The sequence below is a fragment of the Ovis aries genome, chromosome 3, assembly GCF_016772045.2.
Source record: "Ovis aries strain OAR_USU_Benz2616 breed Rambouillet chromosome 3, ARS-UI_Ramb_v3.0, whole genome shotgun sequence".
In the NCBI taxonomy this organism is placed as follows: domain Eukaryota; kingdom Metazoa; phylum Chordata; class Mammalia; order Artiodactyla; family Bovidae; genus Ovis; species Ovis aries.
The window spans coordinates 214,080,144-214,105,071 of record NC_056056.1 but is presented as its reverse complement, the minus strand read 5'-3'; the positions used below and the strand labels follow the sequence as shown (position 1 = coordinate 214,105,071).

At 60.1% G+C, this 24,928-nt stretch overlaps 2 protein-coding genes across 2 annotated transcripts in view; one reads left to right on the top strand and one right to left on the bottom strand.

Annotated features, from left to right (window-relative positions):
- The window catches only part of CACNA2D4 (calcium voltage-gated channel auxiliary subunit alpha2delta 4), a 67,964-nt gene that overhangs the window by 30,063 nt on the left and 12,973 nt on the right, over positions 1 to 24,928 (top strand). The window contains exons 24-26 of the mRNA XM_027965995.3: positions 2,680 to 2,775; positions 3,734 to 3,861; positions 6,926 to 7,006. Coding sequence (XP_027821796.1) covers positions 2,680 to 2,775; positions 3,734 to 3,861; positions 6,926 to 7,006 — 305 coding nt within the window. The remainder of the gene's footprint in view (positions 1 to 2,679; positions 2,776 to 3,733; positions 3,862 to 6,925; positions 7,007 to 24,928) is intronic.
- LRTM2 (leucine rich repeats and transmembrane domains 2) lies at positions 9,845 to 23,714 on the bottom strand. Its single transcript, XM_042247696.2, has 5 exons — positions 23,422 to 23,714; positions 17,676 to 17,876; positions 17,118 to 17,242; positions 14,446 to 15,036; positions 9,845 to 11,954 (listed from the first exon to the last, which is right to left on the bottom strand). The coding sequence occupies exons 3-5, from the start codon at positions 17,179 to 17,181 to the stop codon at positions 11,500 to 11,502; spliced, it is 1,110 nt and encodes a 369-aa protein (XP_042103630.1). The 5' UTR covers positions 17,182 to 17,242; positions 17,676 to 17,876; positions 23,422 to 23,714; the 3' UTR covers positions 9,845 to 11,499.

The following is a 24,928-nucleotide window of genomic DNA, read 5'->3' as shown; positions in this document are numbered from 1 at the left end:
CTAGATCTGTCTCTGCAGGCAAGCACAACAAAAGCAAAAACCGACAAGTGGGATTACATCAAACTCCATATAGAAACGTGCACGAGCATGTGCTTACGTATCTATGCTTACATATTTTTAATGGAAGAATAAACAAGCAAGCAAAGAGCTTACTAATAAGAAGAATGAAGGGGCAGAGGGATGGAGACAGAAACAGATTCTTCTGAACATGGTTTACTTTGCATATTTGACTCTGGGACTGTGTAAATCATGTCATTATAAAATGAAATTAAATTTAAAAAATAAACTCTGAAAATGTGAAGGCAAGTGAAACGAACCTGGTTGTGAATCAATAACCACACAGCAGGGACTTCTGTCGAGGGACTTGAAAGCACAGAACTGTAAACTCTAAACAAATGAAAATCTTAAAAACTGTGTTCCATAAGCACATTTCTAGACACTATATTTATTGGCACTGTTATTCCAAACTACATGGATAGACAGAGCAAATAGTGTCACTAATGTCGTTAGGAACAAGATTTTCAGCAGATGAGAAAAGAGGCACAAACATTTTTTAAGCTTTTTTTGATGTGGACCATTTTTAAAGCCTTTATTGAATCTGTTACAATATCGCTTCTGTATTTTGTGTTTTGGTTTTTTGGCCCCGGGGCATGCAGGATCTTAGCTCTCTGACTACAGATCAAACCTGCAGCCCTTGCACTGAAAGATGAAATTTAACCACTGGACCATCAGGGAAGCCCCACAGTGCAGATTTTTTAAATTAAAGTTGAGATGGAAAATTAAATATGGATTGGAAATATCAATGAACTCATGATGTATTTTCCCTGAAAGAAACAAAGAGGAGATCCTTGTCCACTGAAAGGGCTGACCTCAATGAGCACCCCAGACCCAACCATGTGGAGTTTCAGTGTCCACTCTAGGAAGCCCTCGCTGAAATGAGCCAGTGACCCCTGGAGAAGTATCTACTTCCAGGACCGGGGCAGAAGGTGGACAGAATGAGCCGGGGGCATCTCGTCATCCCAAGTGCAAGTCAGTAAAGACTGAGGAGGTTGTGCTAACAGGACACTGGAGACAAACTGAAGAGGCTCCCACCGGCCAGACAAGGGGTGGTCGGACAGCATGAGTGGGCCCACCAGACAAGAGGCAGCAGATGCGGCAACAGCTGTGGGTCAGAGCACAGCAAACACTTTAAAATCCTGGGTTCACTGCAGCACCAAAAAAAAAGATCTCAGTCGTCTTTGCAAGTTGGCTATTATCAGAAAGATGAGCGATAATAAGTGTTTGTGAGGATGTAGAGAAAAGGAAACCGTTGTGTTCAGTGAGTGGGAATGTAAACTGATTTTGCCACTATGGAAAATGATGCGGAGGCTCCTCCAGAAATTTAAACAGCACTATCACACGATCCAGCAACCCCGCTGCTGGGCGTTTATCCAAAGGAAGCAAAGACAGGCTCCTGGAGAGATGTCTACACGTGCCTGTCCGCTGCTGTGTTGCTCACAGCAGCCAAGACATGGAAACAGCCTCAGCGTCCACTGGTGGATGAACGGATAAAGAGGAGATGTGGTGGATGTACTCAACGGACTATGACTCAGCCTTGAAAAAGAAGGGAATCTTGCCATTTGCAATGACGTGGATGAACCCAGAGGGCATTATGTTAAACGAAATAAGCCAGACAGAGACACAGGAATACTGTGTAGTATCACTTACATGTGGAATCTTTTTTAAAAAGGTAACTAACTCAGAAACAGTGAAAAAGTGATTACTGGGGGCTGGAGGGGCAGTGGGGGAGGAGACGGGGGAAGTGGACAGACCTTGTAGGATGAGTAGGGGCTGATTCTATTCAGAACACTGGATTTTGTAACTGAGATGAGCTAAGAAAGTGGAACGGAAGTGTTCACACATGCACACACACACGCACACATACACACACACAATGGAGGGAATCCTTTCACAATATATAAATATATCAAATCACCATGACACATGCTTAAGCTACCTTACAATTTTATGTCAGTTATACGTCAGTAAAGCTGAAATCTGGGACTTCCCTGGCAATCCAGTTATTAAGACTCCACCCTTCCAATATGCAGGGGGCGTGGGTTCAACCCCTTGTCGATCTAGGATCTCATGTGCTGCCCAGTGTGGCCAAAAAATAAAAGGTAAAATTTTCAAAACAGCTGAAATTTTTAAAACAGTGACGACCTCCCATGTGGCATGGTTCCCACAGGGCCACTCTGGGCCTGTGAGAAGGCTCGGGGCCCTCCAGCCCGCGGGCCCTCCCCAGATCTTGTTGGTCTGCCCAGACTTCTCTGGGCAGACATAGAAGTCTGCTCCTTCCCAATCTCAGGAATAGGGCAAATATGTGAAACCAGCTTCACGGGACACGGTGCTGAGTGTGTGCTGGGCACAAGGAGTTACTTTCCTTTTGTCCTGGGGCTAAAACCTCTCTTCCTGAGTCCCTTCTGTCTGCCAGAGTCAGCCGCTGCCCCAAAGCTGAGTGCACGCAGCGGGCAGAGGCCCAGGGGCCCCTGAGCAAGGGGGAATCTCACAACAGCAAAAGCCAGTGCCCAACAGCCCCCGAGAGATCGACCACAGGACCCGGCTCTGGGAGGGGCCTGTGAGTCCTGCCCGGCACCCACCCTGGCCCAGCGTGATGACACCTGCTTTGTCTGCCCACAGCGAGTCCGAGCAAGTGGTGGACATGGCCTTCTTGGGCACCCGGGCCGGCCTCCTCAGAAGCAGCCTGTTCGTGGGCTCCGAGAAGGTCTCCGACAAGTGAGTCCCGCCGGGCACCAGGAGCAGAGTCCCTGGGGTGTCGCTGTGGTTAGTGAGCAGCCTGACGCCGGACTCCAGGAGTGTAGGGGAAGAAGGGTTGGGGCTGACAGGCTGGGGAGCCAGAGAAACCTGCCTCCTACCCGGGCTCACACCACCCTGGACAGATCCCCAGCAGAGGAGGGAAACAATCACCCCCAAGAGGGGAGCAGCTGCGGGCGCCCACCGGGATGCGTCTCTGAGTGCCCAGCTGGATCTGGCCATGCCGTGCTTGTTGACGACGTTCCCCCTGCCCTGAGCCCACGATTCTGCCTCCCACTCCCACCCCAGGTTGACCGGGCAATGTCCAGAGATGTTTCTGTTGTCACAGCTTGGGGAGAGGGGCTTGCTACCGGCAGCCAGTGGGTAGAGACCAGGGGGGCAGCTGTGCACCCCACTGTGCAGGGGCCGGCCCACGACGATGTCCGCCCCAAACGTCCACGGTGCTGAGTCTGAGAAGCCCCACTGCTGGCAAAGCCTGAATTCCAGAAGAATCCCACCCAACCTGGGGCCACCCCGCCAGCGTGTCATGAAGAGCAGAGTCGGACACATATGAGCCCCTCTGCGACTGTGCGGCTTCTTCCTGCAGACACGCTACTTGCCCAACAGAGGAATCAGGGTTTATCCAGAAGAAACACAAGCAGTTTACAAGGCGATGAAGGCCTTTCATTAGGCAGAACCTCTGCTCTTCCCGCGGTGTGCCTGCTGATGCACCAGCATCTGATTCTGGAAAAGGCAGGAATAGCCAGGGAGCGTCGTCTGGGACAATGCCCCCTTAGGGGCTAATCTTTCCTGCCTACACCTCCCCCAAGGCAGAGGGGAGTCGCTCCCCTGGCCCGGCCACGGTGACCTTGTAAGAACAGAAGACAGGGAGGACCGTGCTCCCGGATCTAGGGGACGTGCCAGGTCTTTCTCCTTGCAGGAGGTTCCTGACTCCGGCGGATGAGGACAGCATGTTCACCCTGGACCACTTCCCTCTGTGGTACCGCCAGGCCGCCGAGCATCCTCCTGGCAGCATGGTCTTCAACCTCCGTTCGGCAGAAGGACCGGGTAAGCCATGTCCAGAGCTCCAAGGCCAGGGCATCCCCACTCCCCCCAGGGATACAAGACAACCATCCAGACCTTGGGGTCCCCTCCCACTGACCTCCACCCACACCCAGGGTAGGTCATTTCATTCCCTGGTCAGCAGTCAGCGATGCCATTTAAAAGCTAGAACAAAGGAGAGAGGTTTGACCCAAAAGTCAGAAAGGGCTGGATTCCAGCCCAGATTCTGCATAGGAGGCTATTGGGACAGTTGGCCTCTAAGAATTTTCTATTTCTAAATTTCTGAGTGTTTCTGACAGATGCTCACACCATGAAAGAAACAGACTTTATTCCACAGTGGGGACGAGAGGGCTGGGCTGTTGATGTCTCCCAGGAGGGCAACCCTGAGCCCCAGCCAGCCCCTCAGCCACTCCCGATAATAACAGGGTGCCTCCCGGCTGCCAGGTCACCAAGGGCTGAAGGGCCTGAGGAGGGTAGTGAATGGGCCTCAGGCTCCAGCCAGCACAGGCCTGCTCATCCAGTGACTGCAGGGGTGGGTTCAGAGCTGCAGCCCCCAACCCCTAACCCAGCAAGAGATGGCCCAGAAAAGATGCCAAGCAGCTTCAACAGAGCCCCAGGTAAGCTGCACAATATTCAAGACAGACTGGACCCCGGAAGCCCAAGAGCTCACTCTCTCGATTCCCACTTGAAGAGTCTGTGGTCCAGAGAGGGTCCACGAGTCCCCTCTGGGACTTTGACCCTGCACAGTGAGCGAGAGGGCCCAGAAGTATCCATGTCCACCAGGCCGAGTGAGCTGAGGGGGCAGGAGAGGAGGAAAGGGGAGGAGGGCGGCTGGGGGTCGACTTGGGGTGGAGGCTTGTCCTCCCTCCAAGGTGTCTGTCCACCGCCGCCACAACCACCCCCAGGCAGCCCAGCGAGAGCCGCCCCCACTGAGCCGCCCTCCAGATGCCTTCCTGTCCATCCTCCCATCGCGTTACGCAACACTTATCCACACGTAGCTCATCTGGCATGCACGGCCTCTTCTTACACAGAGAAAGTCTGAGGCTCACCAGGACCACACAGTTGGGGGGAGGGGGGCACAGGGCCAGGGTCTCACTGCACGTCACTGTGTGTAAGGCAATGGTGGGGCAGGAGGCAGGCTGTGACCTCTTCCCACATGGAGCCCAAGCCTCAGGGACACCTCCTCCTTCCCATATGTCTAGAGCAGGAGGTCCGTGAGGTCGTCAGAGGTTCTGGGGCGGCACCGTGCCCCCTCCCCCAGGTGACAGGCTCCCTCCTGCCCATACTGTCCCCAGAACGGGCCTGCTGGTAGCCTTGGAGGGGCAGGGGGCAGGAAGGCGGTGGGCAGAGCTGAGTGCAAGGCGAGGAGGGAGAGTTGGGGGCCAGCAAGGGGACCCTCATACATTCCCCACCCCCAACTGCAGAGAGAGAAAACAACCTGTATAATGGGGGACCCCGAGTAGGCTGGCAGGGTTCAGCTGCAGGATGAGGGGAGGCCCATCTCCCCAGGCTGACTCTCAACCCTCCGCCTGACCCCAGGACAAGCCCTGGCCAAGCTGAGCTATCTCTTGCAGTCGGTGCTAAGACTGCTAGCACGGAGCAGGGTCTCGCCAGAGCCCTAGCGGCTCAGGCCTGTGGCCTCCGTGCCCACAGCCCCCTTTCTGGGGCCAGCCCCAGGCCCCACCGCCACCCCCTGGTAGCTGGCTCATGCAGCCAGGTGTGGGGCCGGGTAGCTGCCCGATGACACATTCGCTAAGACCCCCAACATCCCCAGAGACCGTTTCATCAGGGCCCCACCCCATATGCGGGTGTCCCTTCCAAGCCCGTGGAACACACACAGCAAGTCTGTCCTGGAGGCAGCCTGCTGCCGGGGCAGCCTGCAGGGGGTCACCCCATCAGTATCCTCCAGACATTTCAAAAGCAAGCGGGGGAAGCCAGCTTCCGTTTTAGAGAAAAGGAGAGAGAGAAACAGCCACCCATGCAGAGACATGTGTTCCCTTGTGTCTTCATCATAGCGAACTCCTAGACCCCAGGACAACCTTCCGTAGAGTCAGTTCCTAGAATCAGAGTTATTTTCCATTTCTGTGAGGTATTTGGTCCCAGCAAGGTGTGATGGGTGGTGCTGGCCTGGAAAGAGCAAATGGGAGAAACCAGTGGTTGATTTAAGCTTCCTCACGGCCGACACTAGGAGTCTCATGACCTATTTGTTTCAAGCAGTGTCTGATGAGAGACATTCTAACAGGAGAGAGAGCACGTGATAAAACCGTACCTCTTTCTCAGGAATCTTAGTGAGGAACTTGACCCCGTGGACAAGAGCGCCCTGAAGAGCAGGTTCAGGGACGTGAAGTCCAGGAGCCGCGGGTGCGCTTGTCCACACCCCTCAGCGCGGAAGCTCTGTGCGGATGCGGAGCTCGAGCTGGTGCCACGCCTGGCAGCCTGGCTCTCCTCGGAGCTGGAGAGGCACCTCCAGGCGGGCCCTGGAGCCTGGCCGAGTCCCCAGAGCACAGCTGCCAAGCGGGCAGTGACATGGAGGCCCCCAGGGTTTATGGGGGCTCTGTGGATGTGTCAGACGCCAGCTGGCCTTCTGGGCCCCATGCAGCCCTGGCATCTGGCTTCCCAAAGGGGCTGTCATTGCCACCTTGACTCACGTGACTGATGAAGGACAACTCAGGGTCAGCTAGCTCCTTGTCCGGGAACACACCCCGTCTCCCACTTGATAGGGCCCTGAGATGCCATGCAAGTCCCTGGGTGGGCTCCAGTGGGGTCCCTGGGCTCCAGCGGGCAGCTGCAGGCAGGCCAGTCAGCAGTTGGGGACCTGGCAATGCTATGCCATCCAGAGGGGCAGGGACCACCTGGCAGCTTCAGAGCTGCACGGGGAGGTGGGCGGCACCCTGCCTTTAGGGCATATGTAGGAGACACTCAACAAAGACCGGAGGTGGGTGGTACCAGGCAGCCCCCTGGAAGCCCCCTACTCGCACGGGGAACATGGTGTTTACCGGGCTCCCCAGCCTGCCCCACCTTCAGCTCCTCCTCAGGTGCTGAAAGTGTGACTTGGCAATTTTTCCCCCAGAAAGTCCCAGTGAGCCTGCGGTGGTGACCGTGAGCACAGCCGTAGCAGTGAGCGTGGACAACAGAACGGCCATCGCTGCAGGTAGGGGCTGCCCACGGGCTGCAAGGCCAGGCGGCGGGGAGAGAGAGTCGAGAGCAAAGCTCAGGTGTTGCAGGAGGCCTGTGTGTGGTCTGCAAGGCCTCAGTCCATACAGATGAAATGTGGGGCCGGGGAGTGAGGGGAGTCTTCCTAAGTCACTTTGTTTATAAAACCGTGATGCCTCAGTATTTGTGCATAAAGTTAAGCCCAGAGAGGTGAAGAGATCTGCTCGAGCTCACCCAGGACAGAGACCACCCAGACCTCCTTCCCACCCTCTGCGTGCTGCTCCCGCCTCCACTGTCCACCAAAGGGAAGAGGGGGCTTGTGACTCAGACCCTGATGTCTGAGCCCCTACACAAGCCCAGTGTTCCCGTGCCAGTTCTCCTCCAGCCCTGGGGTGATCGGGTTTGGTTCCATTTTACAGATGAGGAAACTGAGACCCAGAAACATCATTTGCCCAAAGCCTCACGGCTAATAGTTAATGAACGAGAATTTGAGCTCAGATCACCTTTTGAAGGCGTGGGATCACAACCCTGCAAGAGTGCCCAGGGAGATTCGCAGGCTGCCCCAACTTCTTGGAGCCTAGAAAGGTCCTTGGCTCCTTTGATAGTTGTCTGAGAGCCATGAGGCCTGTGTGATGAGGGTCCTGCATCCAACCTCCATGGCTTAGACCTGCAGGTCCTTGGGGTCTCACCACTGTGAGTGATGGGGTTGGGCACCTGCCTTATGGGGGACTCAGCAGCTGCTAGGAGCCAGCACCGGGGGTTGGGACCCTCGTGTCTTCTCCCCCAGGCTGGGTGCAGGGTAAAGTGCAGGCAGGAGCCACCAGGCAGGCAGGCTGCCCACCCCAGCGAGGGCATGTGCTGCCCATAGCTGGATGAAGCAGGAAGTGGCTGGGTCTGGTTGCTCAGCACCCTCGTTCGCAAATGTGTGTCACAGGTGTCCTGAGGCTGTGCAGCAGGGCATGCGGGAGGGACTCGCTCTGTCCCTTTCTGTCCTTCACCTGGGCTGCTGATCCCAGGCCCTAGAGACCATTCCGGGGCCCCGGCTGAGTCTGTGGCCCACCTGCCCCCCTCTATGACATGGTCATCTGAGCTCCCGCACACCTGAACGCCCAGTGAAGGGAAGGCACGGGGGGCGGGGGGGGGGGTCAGGCTGCTGGCTATGCTCTCCTGCTCTCTCCAATTATTTGATATCATTTTTAACTCAGTGCTGAATTAGAGCCGGGAGGGGTTGCCATGGAAACCGTGTCCGGTGCCTGTGGTTTAACTCGCTGCAGACAATCGCTCTGACGCTTGGGAGGAGGGAGGGAGTGGATGCGATCGCACGGGGCTGGGGCGCTGGAGACCTTTCTCCCTCGATTATATTTCTTTCAGTCTCCTTTTGTTATTTCCTCTTCCTGGCCTGTGGCTCAGCCTCTCTGACCCCTTGAGTGCTGTCCTGGTGGTTCCTTCCCTTGTGTATACATGAGCGTGTGTTGACAGGCAGGCCACACACCCCATGTCTGTGCAGGGGAGGAGGAGGGACAGCCTCAAGCCTCAGCCAAGGGCCAGGCAGGTGGACGAGGAGGGATCCTTTGACCGCTAAGCAGCTGCTTCTCAAGAGTTCATGCAAAATTTCTAGGAATGTACCGTTCTGATCAGGACCCACTATCAAGTCTCTGTGAGTGCCAGGCCTGCTTGGGGAATGTCGAGAGCATCATGTGCGGCTGCCATCAGCTGCAGCTGTGTCCCCAGCACAGCGGCTGTGGTCGGAGGATCTCTGTCTAGAGCAGCGCCTCCATGAGCCCGGCGGGCCTTCAGACCTCATGTGCCCAGAACAGTGCACCTGTGTGTTACCCACACCTGTGCAGGCTGCGGGGGCCTGTCCTCTACCCCCACAAGCACTGGTCTCCCAGTTCTGCTGTGCCCGTCAGGGTTACAGGGGGACACCTGCCCCTGGTTACCCCAACCCAGGCAGAGGTCCAGCTGGGACCTCCCCAGTTACCCCCCCTACCTAGGAAGGGATCCAGTTGGGAATTCCCCCGTTACCCCCAACCTAGGAAGGGATCCAGCCAGGACTTCCCCCCAGTTACCCCCTCCCCAGAAGGGGTCCAGCTAAATTTCTGGAACAGGGGCCTACTAGTTCTCTTCTCCCTAGGGTTTGCTCCTGTCTCACTGGGCTGGGCCGGGGTCAAGGGGGCCGGTCACCCAGTGGAGGGCTCCCAGTTAGGAGAGAATTCCATCTTGGTCTGAAGACTGTGACCTGTGTAGCCCAGGCCCAGTCAGCCAGAGGCCAGTCAGGCAAGTGGGTCACTTGGGCATCAGGTGGATGACCCACCCAGAGGCCTGCTGGTCCTCCCGCCCACCTCCTCTCCTGGCCGCCGTCCCCAGGCCTCTGGTCTATAATTTTGATCCTGTCTGCTGAACCCTTAGGAGAGGTCATCTGTGTGAGCCCCAAGTCCTGTCAGCTGTCCCTGGAGTCAGTCTTAAAAGCACAGGATGTTAAACGGGGCACCTCCTGCAAACGCAGAGACCTCCCAGAGACTGGTGAAACCTGGTCCCCTAAAGTGCCCTCGGGGAAGCCCTCTCCATCACGCAGCAGGGTCCCTGGGGCATAGGTGCATGTCCTACCCCACGGTGTCAGCCCTCAGCTGCACGGTGGCCAGGCTCACGGCAGGGCTGATACAGACCTGGGTCTCTCTGCTCGCCCACTGCCCTTCCAGGGATGCCCCAAAGCCAGGCCTCAGCTGGGAGTTTCCATTCACCTTAGGGGACTGGGGACACCCCATGCCCCTGCCTGGGGACGCTGTCCCAGCTCCCAGTTCCAGGCTTGCCTCCCACCCAAGGAAACCAGGAGGCATGTAGGAAAATACAGTCTTTATTGGTCATCTGAAACAACAAACCAGAAATATAATTTTGCCTTTAAAAATCTTCTATCTCAGGCTAAGAGTCCACCATTGACAATGCCCAGCCTTCCCCCACTCCCCGAATCCCCAGATCCGGTGTCAGCCAGCACCTCAAAAGAAGGAAGACTGTGGCCAGCCAGGTGGGCAGCCTGCACTCGGCAACCCCATCCTTGTCCTGCCTCAGACCCGTGTTCTGGGCACCCACCCCTCCGAGACCTCCCGTCTCAGAGCCAGAAACCAGCCTGATGGCTCCCAAACCTCCATAAGCTGGGGGAGGCTGGTGTCCTGCAGAGAGAGCCCCAGACTCACCTCAGATCACACTGACCAAGGGGGCAGACCTGGGCAAGGAGAGCCTGCACCGCCCCCTCCCGCCCCAGCCCCCAGCCTCGGTCCCTTTGGTGGTTTAGGGGGCTATGGGCAGAGATAGGATCCCAGGGCTGTGCTCTGGTTTGGGCCCCAGTCTAGGGGCCACAAGGATTGTGGGAAGCCAGGTGGAGCAGACAGAACGCTGGGAAAGGGACCCCGCCTCCCCACTGACACCTCTGAGCAGAATGCAGGCGGCTTTTCGCTGCTCCCAGCGTCTGCTTGGGATGTGCTAGCAGGGCAGTCACAGAGTATGAGCCAGTCCCCTGCCCCGAGGTCACAGACCCAGGGATGCTGAAGGTAGGGGCAGGGGGATGAAGGTGCAGAGCAACAGTTCTGGGGCTGCAGGCTGTGGGAGTGGGGGTGGGGGTCCCCACAGGGCCTGACAGGGATGTACTTCGGCAGCACTGAGGACAAGCCCAGTCGGTGGTCTGTACCTGGACACCCAGGGGGCCCGCCGTCCAGACACGCTGCAGCCTCAAGGCTTCTGGGCCAGCAGAGTCCCCAGAAAGCCCAGCAGGAGAGGTGTGAGCAGGTTACCATGGCAACGAGCAGCCTCATCCAGCAGCTCCACCTTGGCCCCTGGAGAGGATCTGAAAGGAATCCTCGTGCCCATGGGTTTGGGCTTCTCCCCATCAGCTGCGGGAGGTTGTGTCAGCAAGCAGGAGGTTGTGTGGCCTGGGTGCCGAGACCAAGGGGGAGGCCTGACTCTGCTCTCCGAGGTTCTAAGACCTCTGTCCCCATGCGACTGTGAGTGCAACGCCGAGCAACTGGGAGAGAGACCAGCGAGCGGGGCGGGGAGGTCAGTAATGCAGGGCCTGGCGGTGTCGGCCAGGGTGTGGTGCTGGGTTTCCAAGCGCCTGTCTCAATGGCAGGGCTGGTCTGACTGCACGTTGGTACCAGCTGCTGGAAGCTGGGCCCAACATCAGCCAGCTCAGAAGAGAGTTCCAGAAACCGGCCCCACACCCCAGATGCAGGCGAGACGAGTCAAGCCAGAGGTGGGGAGCATCACAGCTGTGAGCTCTGACTGCAGGAGAGGCTGAAGGGGCACGGGGGCACCGGGCCCAGGAGCCTCTGTGGCACACCTGTCCTTTCTGCCCGCAGTCCAGAGCTCTGGGGGCCCAGGAGGAACGTCAGCACACGCTGGTGGCTTCCGGAGGCTCAGAGTCCACAGAGGCTGGGAGGAAGGTGGAAAGGGGACGGCAGAGGGAGAGCCAGTGTGCTCCCCACCCTCTGTGCCGGGCTCTCAGGCCACGGAGGAGATCTGCTTCTGGTCCTCATGCTCGCCCTCTGGGTCACCCATGAGGGGCTGGCGCTTCTTGAGCTCACGGTGGTACTTGGCCATGAGGGAGGCGTAGATGCAGCCGTAGGCGGCGGCCACCACCATCATGACGCAGACCACGCCGCAGACCACGCCCGCAATGATCACTGTGCCGATGGCCCGCCGCACGCTCACGGGCCGCGGCCTCTGCTTCTGGGGGCAGGCGGTGCTGGGCTCAGGCTCGGGCTCGGGGCCCGGCTTGGGCTTGGCAGGCTCCGGGCTGGCCTTGGTGCAGGGCGGCCCGGGGACCTCCTGCCCAGCTGAGCTATTCTGATCCTCCAGCTGGGAGCAATAGTTGAACATCTCCATGGGGACCATGCGCATGTCCTTCCCCCTCAGCTCCTTGGGCAGGGTGCAGGCCAGCTGGTCCAGGCGCCCCCCTGCATTGGGAGAGAGAAAAGGTGGGATGAGAACCAGCAGTCCCTCCCCCAGCCCCAGGTCCCACGTGGAGGGCCAGGAGGACCATTTTCCACCAGCAAGGCAGTGAGTCCTGCAGCCAAAGAGATAGAAGAGGAAAGTGGGGGGACTAGCGTGTATAAAGCCCAGAGCTGGGGAGGCGGGTACACATGGTGGCAATTAACCCATGCAGAAGCCTTGTGACGTGGACGGTGTCCCTGTTCCTATTTAGCAGAGAAGCACACAGACATCCCCACCTTGCCTGCTCCCCAGAGTCAAACCGGCCACCCCCAGCCCGGTGCTCAGGAAGGAGGGGCCATGACCCAAATTCAGTCCATACCCCTCCTTGCCTGATCCTCGCTGGCCCATCTGTAACCCAGGCACTGTCCTGATCCCTGCTGACCTGTCTGTAATCCCCGGCACTGTTCTCCCCAGCATCTCATGCCCCCGGGCTCCTCCCACTAACACCAAGGGCAGAAGTCGGAGCCACACTTCTCCAAGAGGGACCTTGGTCCCTAAGGTACCTCCTTGGAGAAGGGAGAGGAGAAACCACAAGAGTGGTGTCCTTCTTAGAGCAACAGCGGCCCCGTCAGTGCCCTGGCCACAGCACCCTGAGCCCAGAGGCATCTTGTAGGGGACTACAAAGACCCCCGACGTCAGAGGAGGGGCCAGAGCCAACGAGGGCGTGCAGGCCACAAAGGCTGCCCAGGCTAGCCCGGATGACGGCTGAGCCAGACTTGACCTGGGGGAGGCGGGCGCAGAACACAGGTGGGGCAAGAGGAGGGGAGCTGCCCAGACACCCACTTTTGGCCTCTTTCAGTGTCTAGAGACCGAGATTCAGGCACTGCCTGCCCCCGTGGAAGGGCCTGGGCTCCTGCCCCCCATCCCTGCTGGTACCCAGCCTAGCCCAGCCCAGCCCAGCTGCCGCAGACTCCCCACACAATAGACATCAGTCTTTCCTGGGTGCAGGAAAAGCCTAGGTTATTTGTTTTGGTTTGGTTGGTGTCTTTTGGAGGCATGCAGGGTGGAAAATAGCTCCAACAGTGACAAGTTCCAGAAATGTACATTCCCCTCCGTGCTCTTTACTTCCCAGTGACCGATGACCGTTTGGAGGGGCAAGGACGTCCCCTGCAGATCACACATCGGTCTGGTTGTCCAATCCCCCGTGCCGCCAACCGCCTATGCAAGGCTTACACCCCGTGAACTGTGTCCAGGGCTTTTGTGCCAGCGAGAACTGGCCGTGGAAATGGGGCTACTTCAACTTCCTGCTCCAAAAACCTGAGGCTGACTCCCTCCCGGCCACATCATCTTGAGCAAAGTACCTAAGTCATGTAATCGCTCACAAGGCTCAATTTTTGTGCCTGTCATAAGAATGACCATCTCAGCTGCTCTAAGGGGTCAAGCAGGTCATGGGTATGGAAAGATACTTGGAAACTAGAAACTATACAAGTGTTCATTATTATTTCTCCTCTCACAGAAAATGGGAGAAATTACCACAGTGACTAATATTTTATGGCACTTCATCATTTGTAAAATGTTTTTAGTTAACTAACATATGAGAATATTAGGCAGATAATGAGATTGTGGAAACACTCTGAAACAAAAAGAGTCAGCCTGATGAAAGCATTAGAGTCCTTTTCACATCAGTTCATTCATTCAGCAAATATTCTTGGAGCCCTGCTTTGTGCTGGGCACCAAATGGTTTCTAGTTAAGCCTGGTTAAATATTACAACTTCTACCAGCAAGCAAGTGGACACATAAATGAGTAAGCTTTACCTCAGACCCACTTTACACTGAGTACTTTTCCAGTTACTTTCCATGTGTTTCTGATTTAATCTGCACAGGGATTCTCTGAGGCAGATATTGTTATTTGCCCCGTTTCACTGATGGGGGCACAGCCACAGAGGCTAGCCTACTTTCTCAAGATCACACAGCCAGTAAGTGGCAGAGCCACGAAGCCAACCCAGATCTGGCGCTTTTAACCAGGAGGCTTACATCTTTGCCCTCCTGTCCATTTCATTTCATCATTTTGAAGCTTTTTCTAGAACTTGCCCGGGGTTAACGAAAGGAGGAAAGGAAGGAACTGGAAACCAGAGGCTTTGGGCTTCTTAGCCAAAGCTTTGATAACATAACTTCTTGGGAGGAGGAGTTGAGATCAGCGTCAAAATGAAAATGGGATTGCATCTGCGGATCTGAATTCTACTCTACCTCCTGAAACTGTGGGTGTGTAAGAGGTGGCTGCGTTATTCAGAGGCGCGAGGGTGGTTTTAATCCATCCCCTCTTCCCTGGGCCCAGGGATGCCCAGGGGACAGTTACACGGTGTGTTCAAGCCCGTCCTAAACACCTACAGAAGGGAAAGCACGTGGCAGGGAGTCAGTCTGGAGAGAGGCGGCCGGAGTGGAGGTGCGCAGGAGGAAGGGGTGGCAGCAGCCCCTCCGCCTGCTGCTGGCCCGTCCAGCCTCCCCTGCACTCACCTCGGTAGGAGAACCACTCGAGCCAGCGCTTGAAGTCCCGCAGGTGGCAGTCGCACTCCCAGGGGTTGTCTGCCACCTGCAGCAGCTGCAGGCCAGCCAGGGGCTCGAAGGTCCGGCGGTCCAGGCTCTGCAGGCGGTTGGCGCGCAGCGACAGGGACCGCAGGGCGGGCAGCCCATCGAAGAGGCCGGGCGGGAGCCGGGACAGCCCGTTGAGAGACAGGTCCAGGTGGCGCAGGCGTGGCAGGGGCCGCAGCAGTGCCGCGTCCAGGGCCCGGAGGCTGTTGTTACGGAGCTGCAGCTCCGTCAGGTTGGCCAGGTCCCCAAAGGCTGCGCGCGGCAGCCGGTCCAGGAAGTTGTTGGAGAGGTCCAGCCGCTGCAGGCCCGACAGGTTGGCGAAGGCCCCGCCAGGCAGGGAGCTCAGCCTGTTGTTGAGAAGCAGGAGGCTGCGGGTGGTGGCTGGCAGGTCCGGGGGTGGCGCGGTCAGGCCCAGGCCACTGCAGTCCACCTGCAGGCCGCGGCCGTCACACGTGCAGGGGAAGGGGCAGGCGGGGACGGCCTCCGCCACGCACAGGGCAATCCAGCAGGCGAGCCCTGGGGGGTGGACGGGGGACAGAGGGACAGACGGTCACCGCCTCCTCCTGCTGTCTCTTTCATGCGAATCCCACAAGGGGGCCTTGCCAGGATCCCCATGGCCACCCACAAGCGTGCACTAGCGTGTCCTAACCACGTGAGACAGAACTCAGTACCCACAGCACCCTCACGTGAACAGATCCCACGTGGTAGGTCACTTCGGGCACCTGGGCCCCCGACACGATAGACGTTGACACAACAGAGAACATGGGGCTGTGAGAGGACCTTCCATATCCCCTCCAGGGGCACTGCAGTGGGAAAGATTCTCTTCCCTTCTCTTGATGCCCACCCTCCAAATGCACCTAGAGCTGCACGGAGAGTGGGTGGGGGCTGTGCTGTATGCACCAAGGGGCACACCAAGACCCCCTACTCCTGCCTGCAGGAATCCCACATCCAAGACGGGCCAGCACCTCAGGGCGAGGAGGGAGCCCCGGCACCCAGTTCCCATCCTGAGACCGTGTGGAAATGATGGGGTGAGATGCCAGTTCCCCCTCCACGCAGAGGATGCTGGGGTGCGAGCCACACAAATCTTGGGCCTGGACATGCCCTACATCTGTTCTCACTCCACAACCGGGCTTGCCCTTAGCCATGGGCTCCATCACCAGTTTCTGCAGGAGGAATCCAGTGGCAGCGTTCCCCTCCTGGTCTCATGGTTTGCCCAGAGCCCTTGTGGCGGGGCTGCAGGGGAAGGGGCATTCAGAAAATGACGCCTCAGGGCAGCTCTCTCTGGGGTCTACCCTTCTAAGAGTGAACTCAAAGCCCCCTTCACTGTCCTGGGTGTCCCCGTGGAGGGGGAGGGAACCTGCCAAGCCCAGAGGAAGGCCCCAGCCAAGGAGTGATGGACAAGTTCAGACCCACTCTGGCCACTTGGCTCCACTGGAAGGGGCAGCACCTCCCTGACCAGGTCCAGGAGGGGGGTGGCTCTGAATCTATGTCCAGCAGGGCTCTGGTGTCTGGTGTCCCGAAAGGCAGGGCATGAGGGAACAGAACAGGACTGCACCCCCTTTCCTGGAGGGTCAGTGACACCGGAGAGGCCTGCCCAGGCTGACACCTGAGCCTCTCTCTTCTCGGCGGGGGGGGGGGGGGGGGGGGGGGATCAGCACAGGTAAGGCTGTGGATGCCAGCTGGAGGCCCTTCCGGCCACCCGAGGTCACCTGCTGGACCGCTGACCTGTCACCCTCTGAGCTGACTGCGGTCAAGGCAGCCTGCCCAACTCCCCCTGCCCTGCCACTCAGAAGTCAGCCTCCCTTCCTTGGGGCCCCACTTTACCCAGAGAAACACTCAGCCCATCTGGCCTCCCCACTCAGAAGGACCAACAGGACTAGAGGTCACCGTCCCCCCGTCCCGAGAAATTCGGGCCAGTGTGAAAGCTCTGGTGACGAGAAAACAGCCGTGTGTTGCGAGGTGGTGAGTGATTCTAGAAGGAGGCTGAAAGGGGAGCTGGGCATCTCGGGGCTCAGCCGCTCTACATGGTGAATAATTCAGCTCGCCTATGTCGTGGGGTGGTGGCATCTCAGGGCTGACCAGGCGCCGGCAGGTCAGGTGGACAGACGTCCCCCCAGGATGGTTCTTATCTCTTACCCAGTAGCCTTGACCCTTCAGCTGTGCGAGAATTCCCAGGGCTTCCTTCGCCCGACAGCTCACTAGTCTCCCTTGTGGCAAGTGGGCGGCCTTTGTGTCACCATATACAGGGGAGGGCCTGGACCACACCCCTGAAGCCCTTCCAGCGCCGTGTCCCCAGAGCCCACTGGTTCCCTCCATCTTGGGGCCCTAAGAGCGGGCTCCAGGGCCACTCAGCCTGCAGCCAAGCAGGACAAGAGGTTTGCCATTAGAAGAGGGAGATGGGGCCCCTGGGCTCAGGAGCAGACTCGTCTAAGGGGACAGACCTGCACGTGGGACCCCGCTCCCGATCTGCCCACCATGGAGCTCAGAGGTGGCCCTTCCCCTGGAACTACGGGCAGGGCTGGTGACGGACACCCGGGCAGACGGTCCCTGCAGCCCCGCTAGCCCCGATGCCCGACCTCCCCCCACCACCCACTCACAAGAGATCCGCCTCCACAGAGCGAGCCAGGTCCTCAGCTCAGGGCGGCTGCCCGGGGCCAGCATGGTGGCTGCCAGGCCCTGCACCTCCGGGGAGAGGAGCCCCCGTCCGTCCGCTCAGTCAGTCCTGAGAGAAAGGGAGAGAGAGATGAGCAAAGCGGGCATCAGGTGTTCCAGCCCAGGGGTTGTGGAGGGGGCTGGTGTCTCTTTACACTCCTCTCCTGCTCTTCTCAGCTCTGATTCCCTGGCTGGGGGAGGAGGGGTAGGAGGGGGCTGAGAAGCCAGGAAACCTAACCTCCCTGGATGAGTCAGGGATCGTGCAGGGGCAGGTGGGCATCCCGGGAGCCCTCAGATGGAGCCCAGACAGCGCTGAGCTCCGGGCTAGGAGGTTCAGGAGCCGTCCATCTCCCCCCCACCCCAGCCCCCATCCTCAGCCTGCCCCTTCTGCTTATCTCCCTGGATGATCTCCTGAACGTGTTTAGAGTCATGTGGCCTCCTCCCCCATGTCCCAGGTGCCTAAAGCCAGGGCTACCTGGCTCCCCACCCCACTGCACTCTTACCATGGCCCCCAGGGAGGCAGAGACCAGGCCCAGCACAGAAGCAGGCGGTGGGTCAGTCGGTGGGTGGATCACGGGAGAGGCCCAGGCCCCCTGGGGCAGCCCCCTGCTTTCCCTCCACGGTCTCCTAGTGGGGGAGCAGCCGTGCTCCGTCCTCCGCCTCCGGCAAGTCTGGGAAAAAACTCATCAGCTCAGGGGCTCGTGCTGCAGTGGGGAGACAGGCCGGGCAGAAGGTGAGCTTGCAGGGCCAGGGACAAGGAGAGGGGGCTCCGCCTCCCAGGGGACCCGCTCCCGCTCCAACTCAATGGCACAGGACCTCCTTGCTTCCCTCCCAATGTGGCCAAGGGCCCCATCACAGCTGGGCCTGGCGCCAGGTGGGGAAGGCCAGCCAGGAGGGGGACCTTGATGCTGCTTCCAGAGGGCAGCCACACGGGTCCCCCCGTGGCTCCAGGTTGCAGCCTCCCGCTCCCCCTCCCACAGCCGGTTTAATTCTGGGAGCCCGGGAGCCAATGGCAGAGCGGAGCAGACGCTGAAGAGGTGGGAGGAGCTGCTGGGGGCCTGCTGAGCCCTGGAATCTCATCACCATCAGGGTTTCCCTCGGGCACCAGGGGCCTCTCCCGCCTCCTCCCCCCCTCCATACAGCTGCCAAGCTGCCTCCTGGCCCCGAGAGCCCAGTCGAAGCGCAGCGCCCGTGGGTCCTCAGCAGCGGCCAGGCAGGAGCGCCTGCTCAGCGTGGGGGCCGCTCGGGATTGGGGGGGAGGTAGGGAGGGGACCGCTGCGGGGCGGGGGGTGGGGGGGGACCTGGCTCTAGCTCTGGCTCTGGACTTCAGCCTCCATCCCCTGCTCTGGAGGGCTCACAGCCTCTCAGGGGCTGCAGAGGAGGTATGCTGGGCAGATGTGGAGTGAGGGGGAAACCTTGAGGATGGACCAGGTCCTGGGCTTGGCGGTGGAGGAACAGCTCAGGGGTCATCTCCAGATGCTCCCCCACCTCCCAGCACCAGACCCCTTGGGCTCCTGGCTGAAACGCCCAGGTCAGGGTGGGCTCTGGGTTCAAGTCTCTGTCAGCTGCTCTGTATGTTAAACCCCATCAACTCTCTGGGTCTCAGTCTCCTTATCTCAAAGGTGATAAGCAAAACACACTGCCCCCCATGAGACCAGTCTAATCATGGGAGGCGAGTTCATGTCTGCTGAACTCAGGACACGTTGTCTTGGAATACAGTCTAGGTGACCCCAGGTAGATGCAAGGAGAAGGCAGGGCCCCAGGGAGGGGGTCAGCAGCTTACAAGCCTGGCCGCTGACCGCTCTTTCCTGCCCCCAACCTCACACCCCTGTTCCTGAGCCCATGCCAGGCGAGCAGCAGTCACATGGCGGTCACCATGGGCCGGGCTCACACACAGCCTCCAGACCTCCATCACTGAGGTCACTGTCCACCCTCTTGGCCCTGACCCTCAGAATAGCCCCTCACTGTTCCCACCAGCAAGGATCCTCATGTCAGCAGCTCAAAGCATCCACCCGGTACCAGGCGGGTCAGCAGCCACCCAGACTCAGAGATGAAGACCAGCTAGCCTGGTCACATGGCCGACCAGGGACAGGAGCCCGCTCCCTGGGGATGGTTCCCTGCAGTGGCCCCAGCAGGGAGGCATGTAGGTGTGGGCTGAGCAGGGTGCACACACGCCCCCAACATGGCACGTGGTGAGACAGCCCCAGACAGCGTGCAGCCAGGGCGCGTGCTGACACATGCGTGCACTCACGCACCCTCAGATGCCGCCCCTCCGGCAGTTCTTGCATGCCCCCAGCAGACAGGTGCATGGGGTGGCGGGGGAGGGACCACTGGCCTAGAAGCAGGGTCGAGAGAGGCCCCTAGGGGGCCCTTCCACACTCAGACCCACCCACGGGTCTTTCGGCTGCCATGGGGAGACAGGTGCCAGAGAGCCCTCTCGCCCAAACCCAGGCCCCATGCCCACCTGGGCTCATCCTTGCCTCCCCACCCCATCTCCAGAGTGAGCACCTGTCCGTGAAGGTGACTTGAGTGCAGGTCCTGGCACCCCGCCCCCCAGTGTGAAGTGCATTAAAGCCAGCCAGGTCCATTAAAGCCACCATCTGGGGGGAGGGGACGCTGGTGGCCCTGAGATCTCCAGAGAAGCCTGACAAGAACAAGCCCCTCCCCAGGTCCATGGGGTGCAGACTGTGCTCCTTGGGGAGTGGTCCTGCCTGCCTGGGGACCCCAGAAGCACCCCTCAGGGACCCCTGGGCCCAGCACTCTACCCTCTGGCCCACCTCCAACCTGAGGACCCCCTTCCCCCACCCCAAACCTGGAAGCTTTCAGCCTCGTTAGGAAAGTGTGACCTACATCAGGAAGCCGGGGGCACAGCTGCTAAGGCAGGCGCTGGCCGCTGAGGAATAAATTCACAGCGTCTGGGAGGGGAGACACCACCCAGGAAGAGAATGGAAACAATTGAGGGTGGTGGGGTCTCTAGGCTCCAAGGCCCTCAGCCCTGTCGGCATTTTTGTCCAGTCCAGGGACAGGGGCACAGAGCGGAGGGCAGCCCTGCTGAGAGAATCTGGGCGGAGATTGGTCAAGAGCCGAGGGTCGAGCACCGCAAGTGCCCTCTCAGAGCAGAAACAGGGGCTTCGTGCCCCGCCCAGCCCCCTGCTACTCAAGGGCAGTCCAGGGGTCAACAGCACCAGCCTCCCCAGGGACTTTCTAGACCCAGGCCAGGCCGACGGGGTCGGAACCTGCCTCTTACAAGATCCCAGGCAATTCAGGTATCTGGTCAAGTTCGAAAGGCCCTGGGCTAGGTCACTCCTCTCCTGGGGGGCCATTTCAGGGGCCTGGGCAGCAGGGGGTGGTGCAGGAGTGGTAGGGGTGCTAGAAGCATCACCTCCTGCGGGAAGGCTCTGGACCAGGGAGACACGTTACCATAGCCACAAGCAGCTGTGCGTGGTCCCCGGTTCCCCAGCTATTCCCTGGGCTGAGACGCACTGTCAGCCCCACTTGCAAATGGGGAAACAGAGGCTCTGGAGGCTCATTATCTTGTCTCAGGTCAGGCAGTAGAAGGTGGCAGGCTTGCGTCCGAGCAGTCCAGCAATGAGGCTGCTAACCCGGCTGTCTTTGCAGGCCTTTAGGCTGGTCCTGCTTTGCCCTGCCTGCACATGGAGGCTGCCAGAGCGCGAGGCAGGGGGCAGGGATGGGCTGCACCCTCTCAGCTGCCCAGCTTCACAGCTGACCCCACGTCTCCTTGTCCGCTGGCTCAGCGTACCTGACACAGTTGTTCTTATCAAACTGGTCGCCCCCTCCCTGACACCCTTCTTCCCAGGGATGCCCACAGATGCCCTGGGGGAAGTCCTGGGGGGCAGGGGTCTTGCTGGGGGGTTGGGGAGGACGCTTTCTAGAACCCCTGCAGCAGGGGCTGTGCACTGAGGTGAGCAAGTGGGCTGGGAGCTCCGGGGAAGCTGGGGCGGGAGGTGCTGACGGGCAGGAGGCGGCAGCTGGAGCAGAAGGGCCCACGTGCTCCCTCCCAGCCGCGTGGGGGGCCGTGTCCCCTGGAGACTTGGGGGCCAGAGTACCCTGGAGACTCGGGGGCGGGCGCCTCACCTGGCCCCGTGAAGGAGCAGCCTGCCGTGTTCCTGCCTCCCGCAAACACTCAGCTTGGGGGGCCTCCGATCTCTCTGTGCTTCTGCACCCACCCTCCCTCCTCCTCCAGGCAGGGCTGGCTCAGTCTCTGGTTAGAAACCTCCAGGAAACCCCACAGGCCCGGTGTCCACGCCCCTCCTCCCTGCTGCCCGGTCACGTCCATCCCCCTGAGCCCGGTCCACACCCCACAAGCCAGCAGCGTCCACTGTGCCTTGGCTGGCGCGCCTGCCCCTGGGACATCATGCCAACTGGCTGCACACCCTTCCCCCGGACCTCCACCCCAGAGCAAGACTTCTGCAGCCTGCGCTCTGCGGAGAGGTGAAGGTCACAGAGGCAAGAGGCCAGGCTGATGCCACTGCCCAGGGCCCCGAGGGCAGCGCCCTCCTTCCCACCCACCCAAGCCCAAAGGCCCCCAGTAGGCAGGACTGGGGCACCCACGCTGAGCCCTGGGGGTGGCACCAGGGCTGTGCCCTCCACCCGCAGCCGCCGGTGTGGCCTTCCGGGCCCTTCCCACCTCTTCCCTGCCCGGCACCCGGAACACACGCGGCTCAAGCAGTGCGGAAGCAGGTTTTTTTAAATCTCTAAATTTGTTCTTGGAGGAGACAGCCTCCTGGTTCATTTTTAAATGCGAGTCCCGTTTTCATCCCCAACTTCCTGCAGCCTGGCTTTCCTGTCAGACACTCCCGATCTCAAGCAGACCCTCTTGGAAGATGGACATAAAGTACCCCCACCCCTGTCACTTCTCACAGGAGTTGCTCTTGGGCAGGCTCTGGTCCAGGCTCAATGGTGGCCTCGGGCAGGCAGGGGATGAGGAGGTCTGATCGGTGTAGTGGCGGGGAGAGACCTCCCCTGGCACCCCAACCTTTACAAACCCCCTCCCGGCCCCTCAGCTTGGGGACTGAAATGCGGGCAGGGTTTGCTCACTTGGCCCTAAACACGGCTTCCAGGCAAACGCAAAGGAGCCAGATCGGATCTGAAGGAGCCTCCCCCTCCTCCTTCCGCCACCCCCGGCTGGCTTCCCTGGTCTCCCTCTCTTGGCAGAGCCGAGCCTGTGCAGTGGGGAGGGGGGATCGCTGCGGGTTTCCCTCCCGGCTGGACTCCTCCGCCCGTCTCCACGTGCTCAGCCTGCCCCCCAGCACCCCAGCCCGTGTAGTTATCTAAGCTGCCGGGTGTCAGTCTGAGTCAGACCAGGTGATACCCAGCCGTGGCCTGACAGCCAGGTGCCAGCCTGCCCCCGCCCACCCCAGGCAGAAGACAGCAGCTCAGAGAGAGGACAAGGAGGCCCGGACACCTGGTCAGGGGGCCTCTGTCCTGCACTGTCCTGTCCTGGCCACCCCTAAGCTGAGTCCACCACCCCCTCCAAGGCTTTCTGACCCCTTTGTAGGTAGAGGGGTTGTACATCTGGGGGACTCCAGCCTCAGCTTGGTTCCCAGGGACCCCACCAGGCCTGGGTGGGCTGAGAGCTGATCCAGAGGCTCGAGAAAGGGCAGGAGGAAGGGCGTGGAGGCTCCCCTCCCTCGTCCACTCCCAGCCACGCCCCCCAGGGAGGCTCCGCCGGAGCCTGGGGACTCAGGTCCAGCTGGGGAGGGCTCCTCTGCACCCGTGTCTAAGGGCAGCCTCCAGGGGGCCAGCACCCCACACTGAGGGCATACTGCAGAGAGGTCAGTCAGCCCCCCAAGGTCCAGTGCCCCAGGCTGCCCCCTACCCCACAGACGTCTGCTGTGCCCCCTTCACATGGCACCCAGACCCGAGGCTGTCTGTGCTGAGCTGGGCGTGCAGGTGGCCCAGGGCCCCCGGCTGGCGCCCTACACACTGCAGGGATGGTTTCTATGCCACCGGGCCTGTCGTCTGGCCCCGTGGCTGCCTTCTCCCTCCTCCTCCAGCAGAATGCTGGCTCCTGTCCCCAACACCGGGAGGTCAGAGTTCCCTGTGCCCTTCAGCTGCCCAGATGTCCAGTCCTGAGTCCTGCCCCAGCCCCAGCCATTGGCCCCAGGTAGGAGGCATAGCAGCTGTCCCTGCAGGCATAGAACCTAGCAAGGATGGGCTCGGCCCCAAGCCCAGCTCCCACAACGCCCCCCCCCAACCCTGCACCCCCGCTGAGCGCTCAGCACTCACCTTTGGCAGGAACAAGCCCCTTGAATCAGCAGTCTGAGCCGTCCAGCCAGCCTCTCCTGGAATTCCTGGAGGAATCAGACAGCGGCACAGCCCGATCCCCAGCAGGACCTGGGTCCCCAGCAGGACCCGGCAGCAGCGCACCGGCGGGAGGGACGCCTGCGGCCGGCCGCCTCCTCCTGGGGCCAGGGCTGCCGGGTCAATGACACACGGAGGAGGAGAGGGAGGGACAGAGGGAGCCGCGGAGAGGGGCAGGCGGGGAGGGGCGCGCGTGTGCGAGCAGAGAGCAGCGGAGTGACAGCGGGGGAACATCCGCGATGACAGCGACAGGCGCGCTCACGGGAGGCGGGCGCACAGGCGGGCTGGCGCACACACACCGGAGGCGCTCACCCTTGAAACCTCCCATTTCAGGGGGAGACGCGGCCGGCCGGCCGTGAGCTCCAGGGGCAGGAGCGCTGTTCACCAGCGCCCCCCCCACCACCACCACCTTCCCTCCCCACCTCTGCAGGCTTTCCTGCCCTGGCTGCCCCCCACACAACATCCTCTAGCTCTGTCCCCTCTCCCCTTCCCTTTGAGAACCAAGCGGCAGGACCCAGAGCACAGAGGCCCCCCGGGAAGCAGCAGGAAGCTGCTCTGAGTCTGTTCCGAGATGGGGGCCGTATTTCCCACCGCGCCTGCAGGTCAAAAGGACACATTCTGGAGGGAGGGGTACACGAGGGCCCATCTGCCTGAGGTCCTCCAGGGAGGGGCCCCAGGCCACACAGAGTCAATGGCATGCAGACACACAGAGGTCACTGAGCCTCGTGACCCCAGACCAGGGCTATCTGGGGAGGGAGATGCAGGCAGGCTGGGCTGGAGCCTGGGGGCAGGTTTTCTGGAGAGCCCTGGGGTGAGCCTGGAGGAGCGCGGAGGTGGGGAATGGGGGGGGCGGGGCAAACCAGCCCCCTCCCCCAGCGTGGGCCTCTGGCTGGATGGGGAGAGACTGACATCAAGAGCTCAGAGGCCTCCCTACCAGCCAGTCAGGACGGAGGCATTGGAGAAACAGATATTCCAAGGGAAGGCAGGGGTTGACCCGAAGGAAACAAAGTTAAGGACCAGCTGGGGAGGAGCCGCTGGCCAGAGCTGGACCCTGGTGACCTTCCTGGCATCTTTCAAAGCCTGCCTGATGGCTGGACATGTGGCGCGTTTGTCAAGGGTATCCAGCATCCCTCTTCCTTTACGCCCACTTTCAGGGGTCCGTGGTCAGCACTGGGTGAAAGCTGAGAGACCCCTTGACACTCCTGCACCTTCTTTCTCTGTCTGCTCTGCTGGGCAACAACAGGAGTGCCCGGAGGAAAAGCAGCCTTCCCTCCCAAGATCTCAGCCTCCCACCCTGCATCATGAGACTGGCTCCCACCTGCCCCACACACCCCCTTGTCCCCCGGCTGCTCCCAAACAGCATGTCCTTCCCAGCATCTGGAACCCTCGCCTCACCCACGGGGCACCTTCCCCTCCTTAAAAACTCAACCAG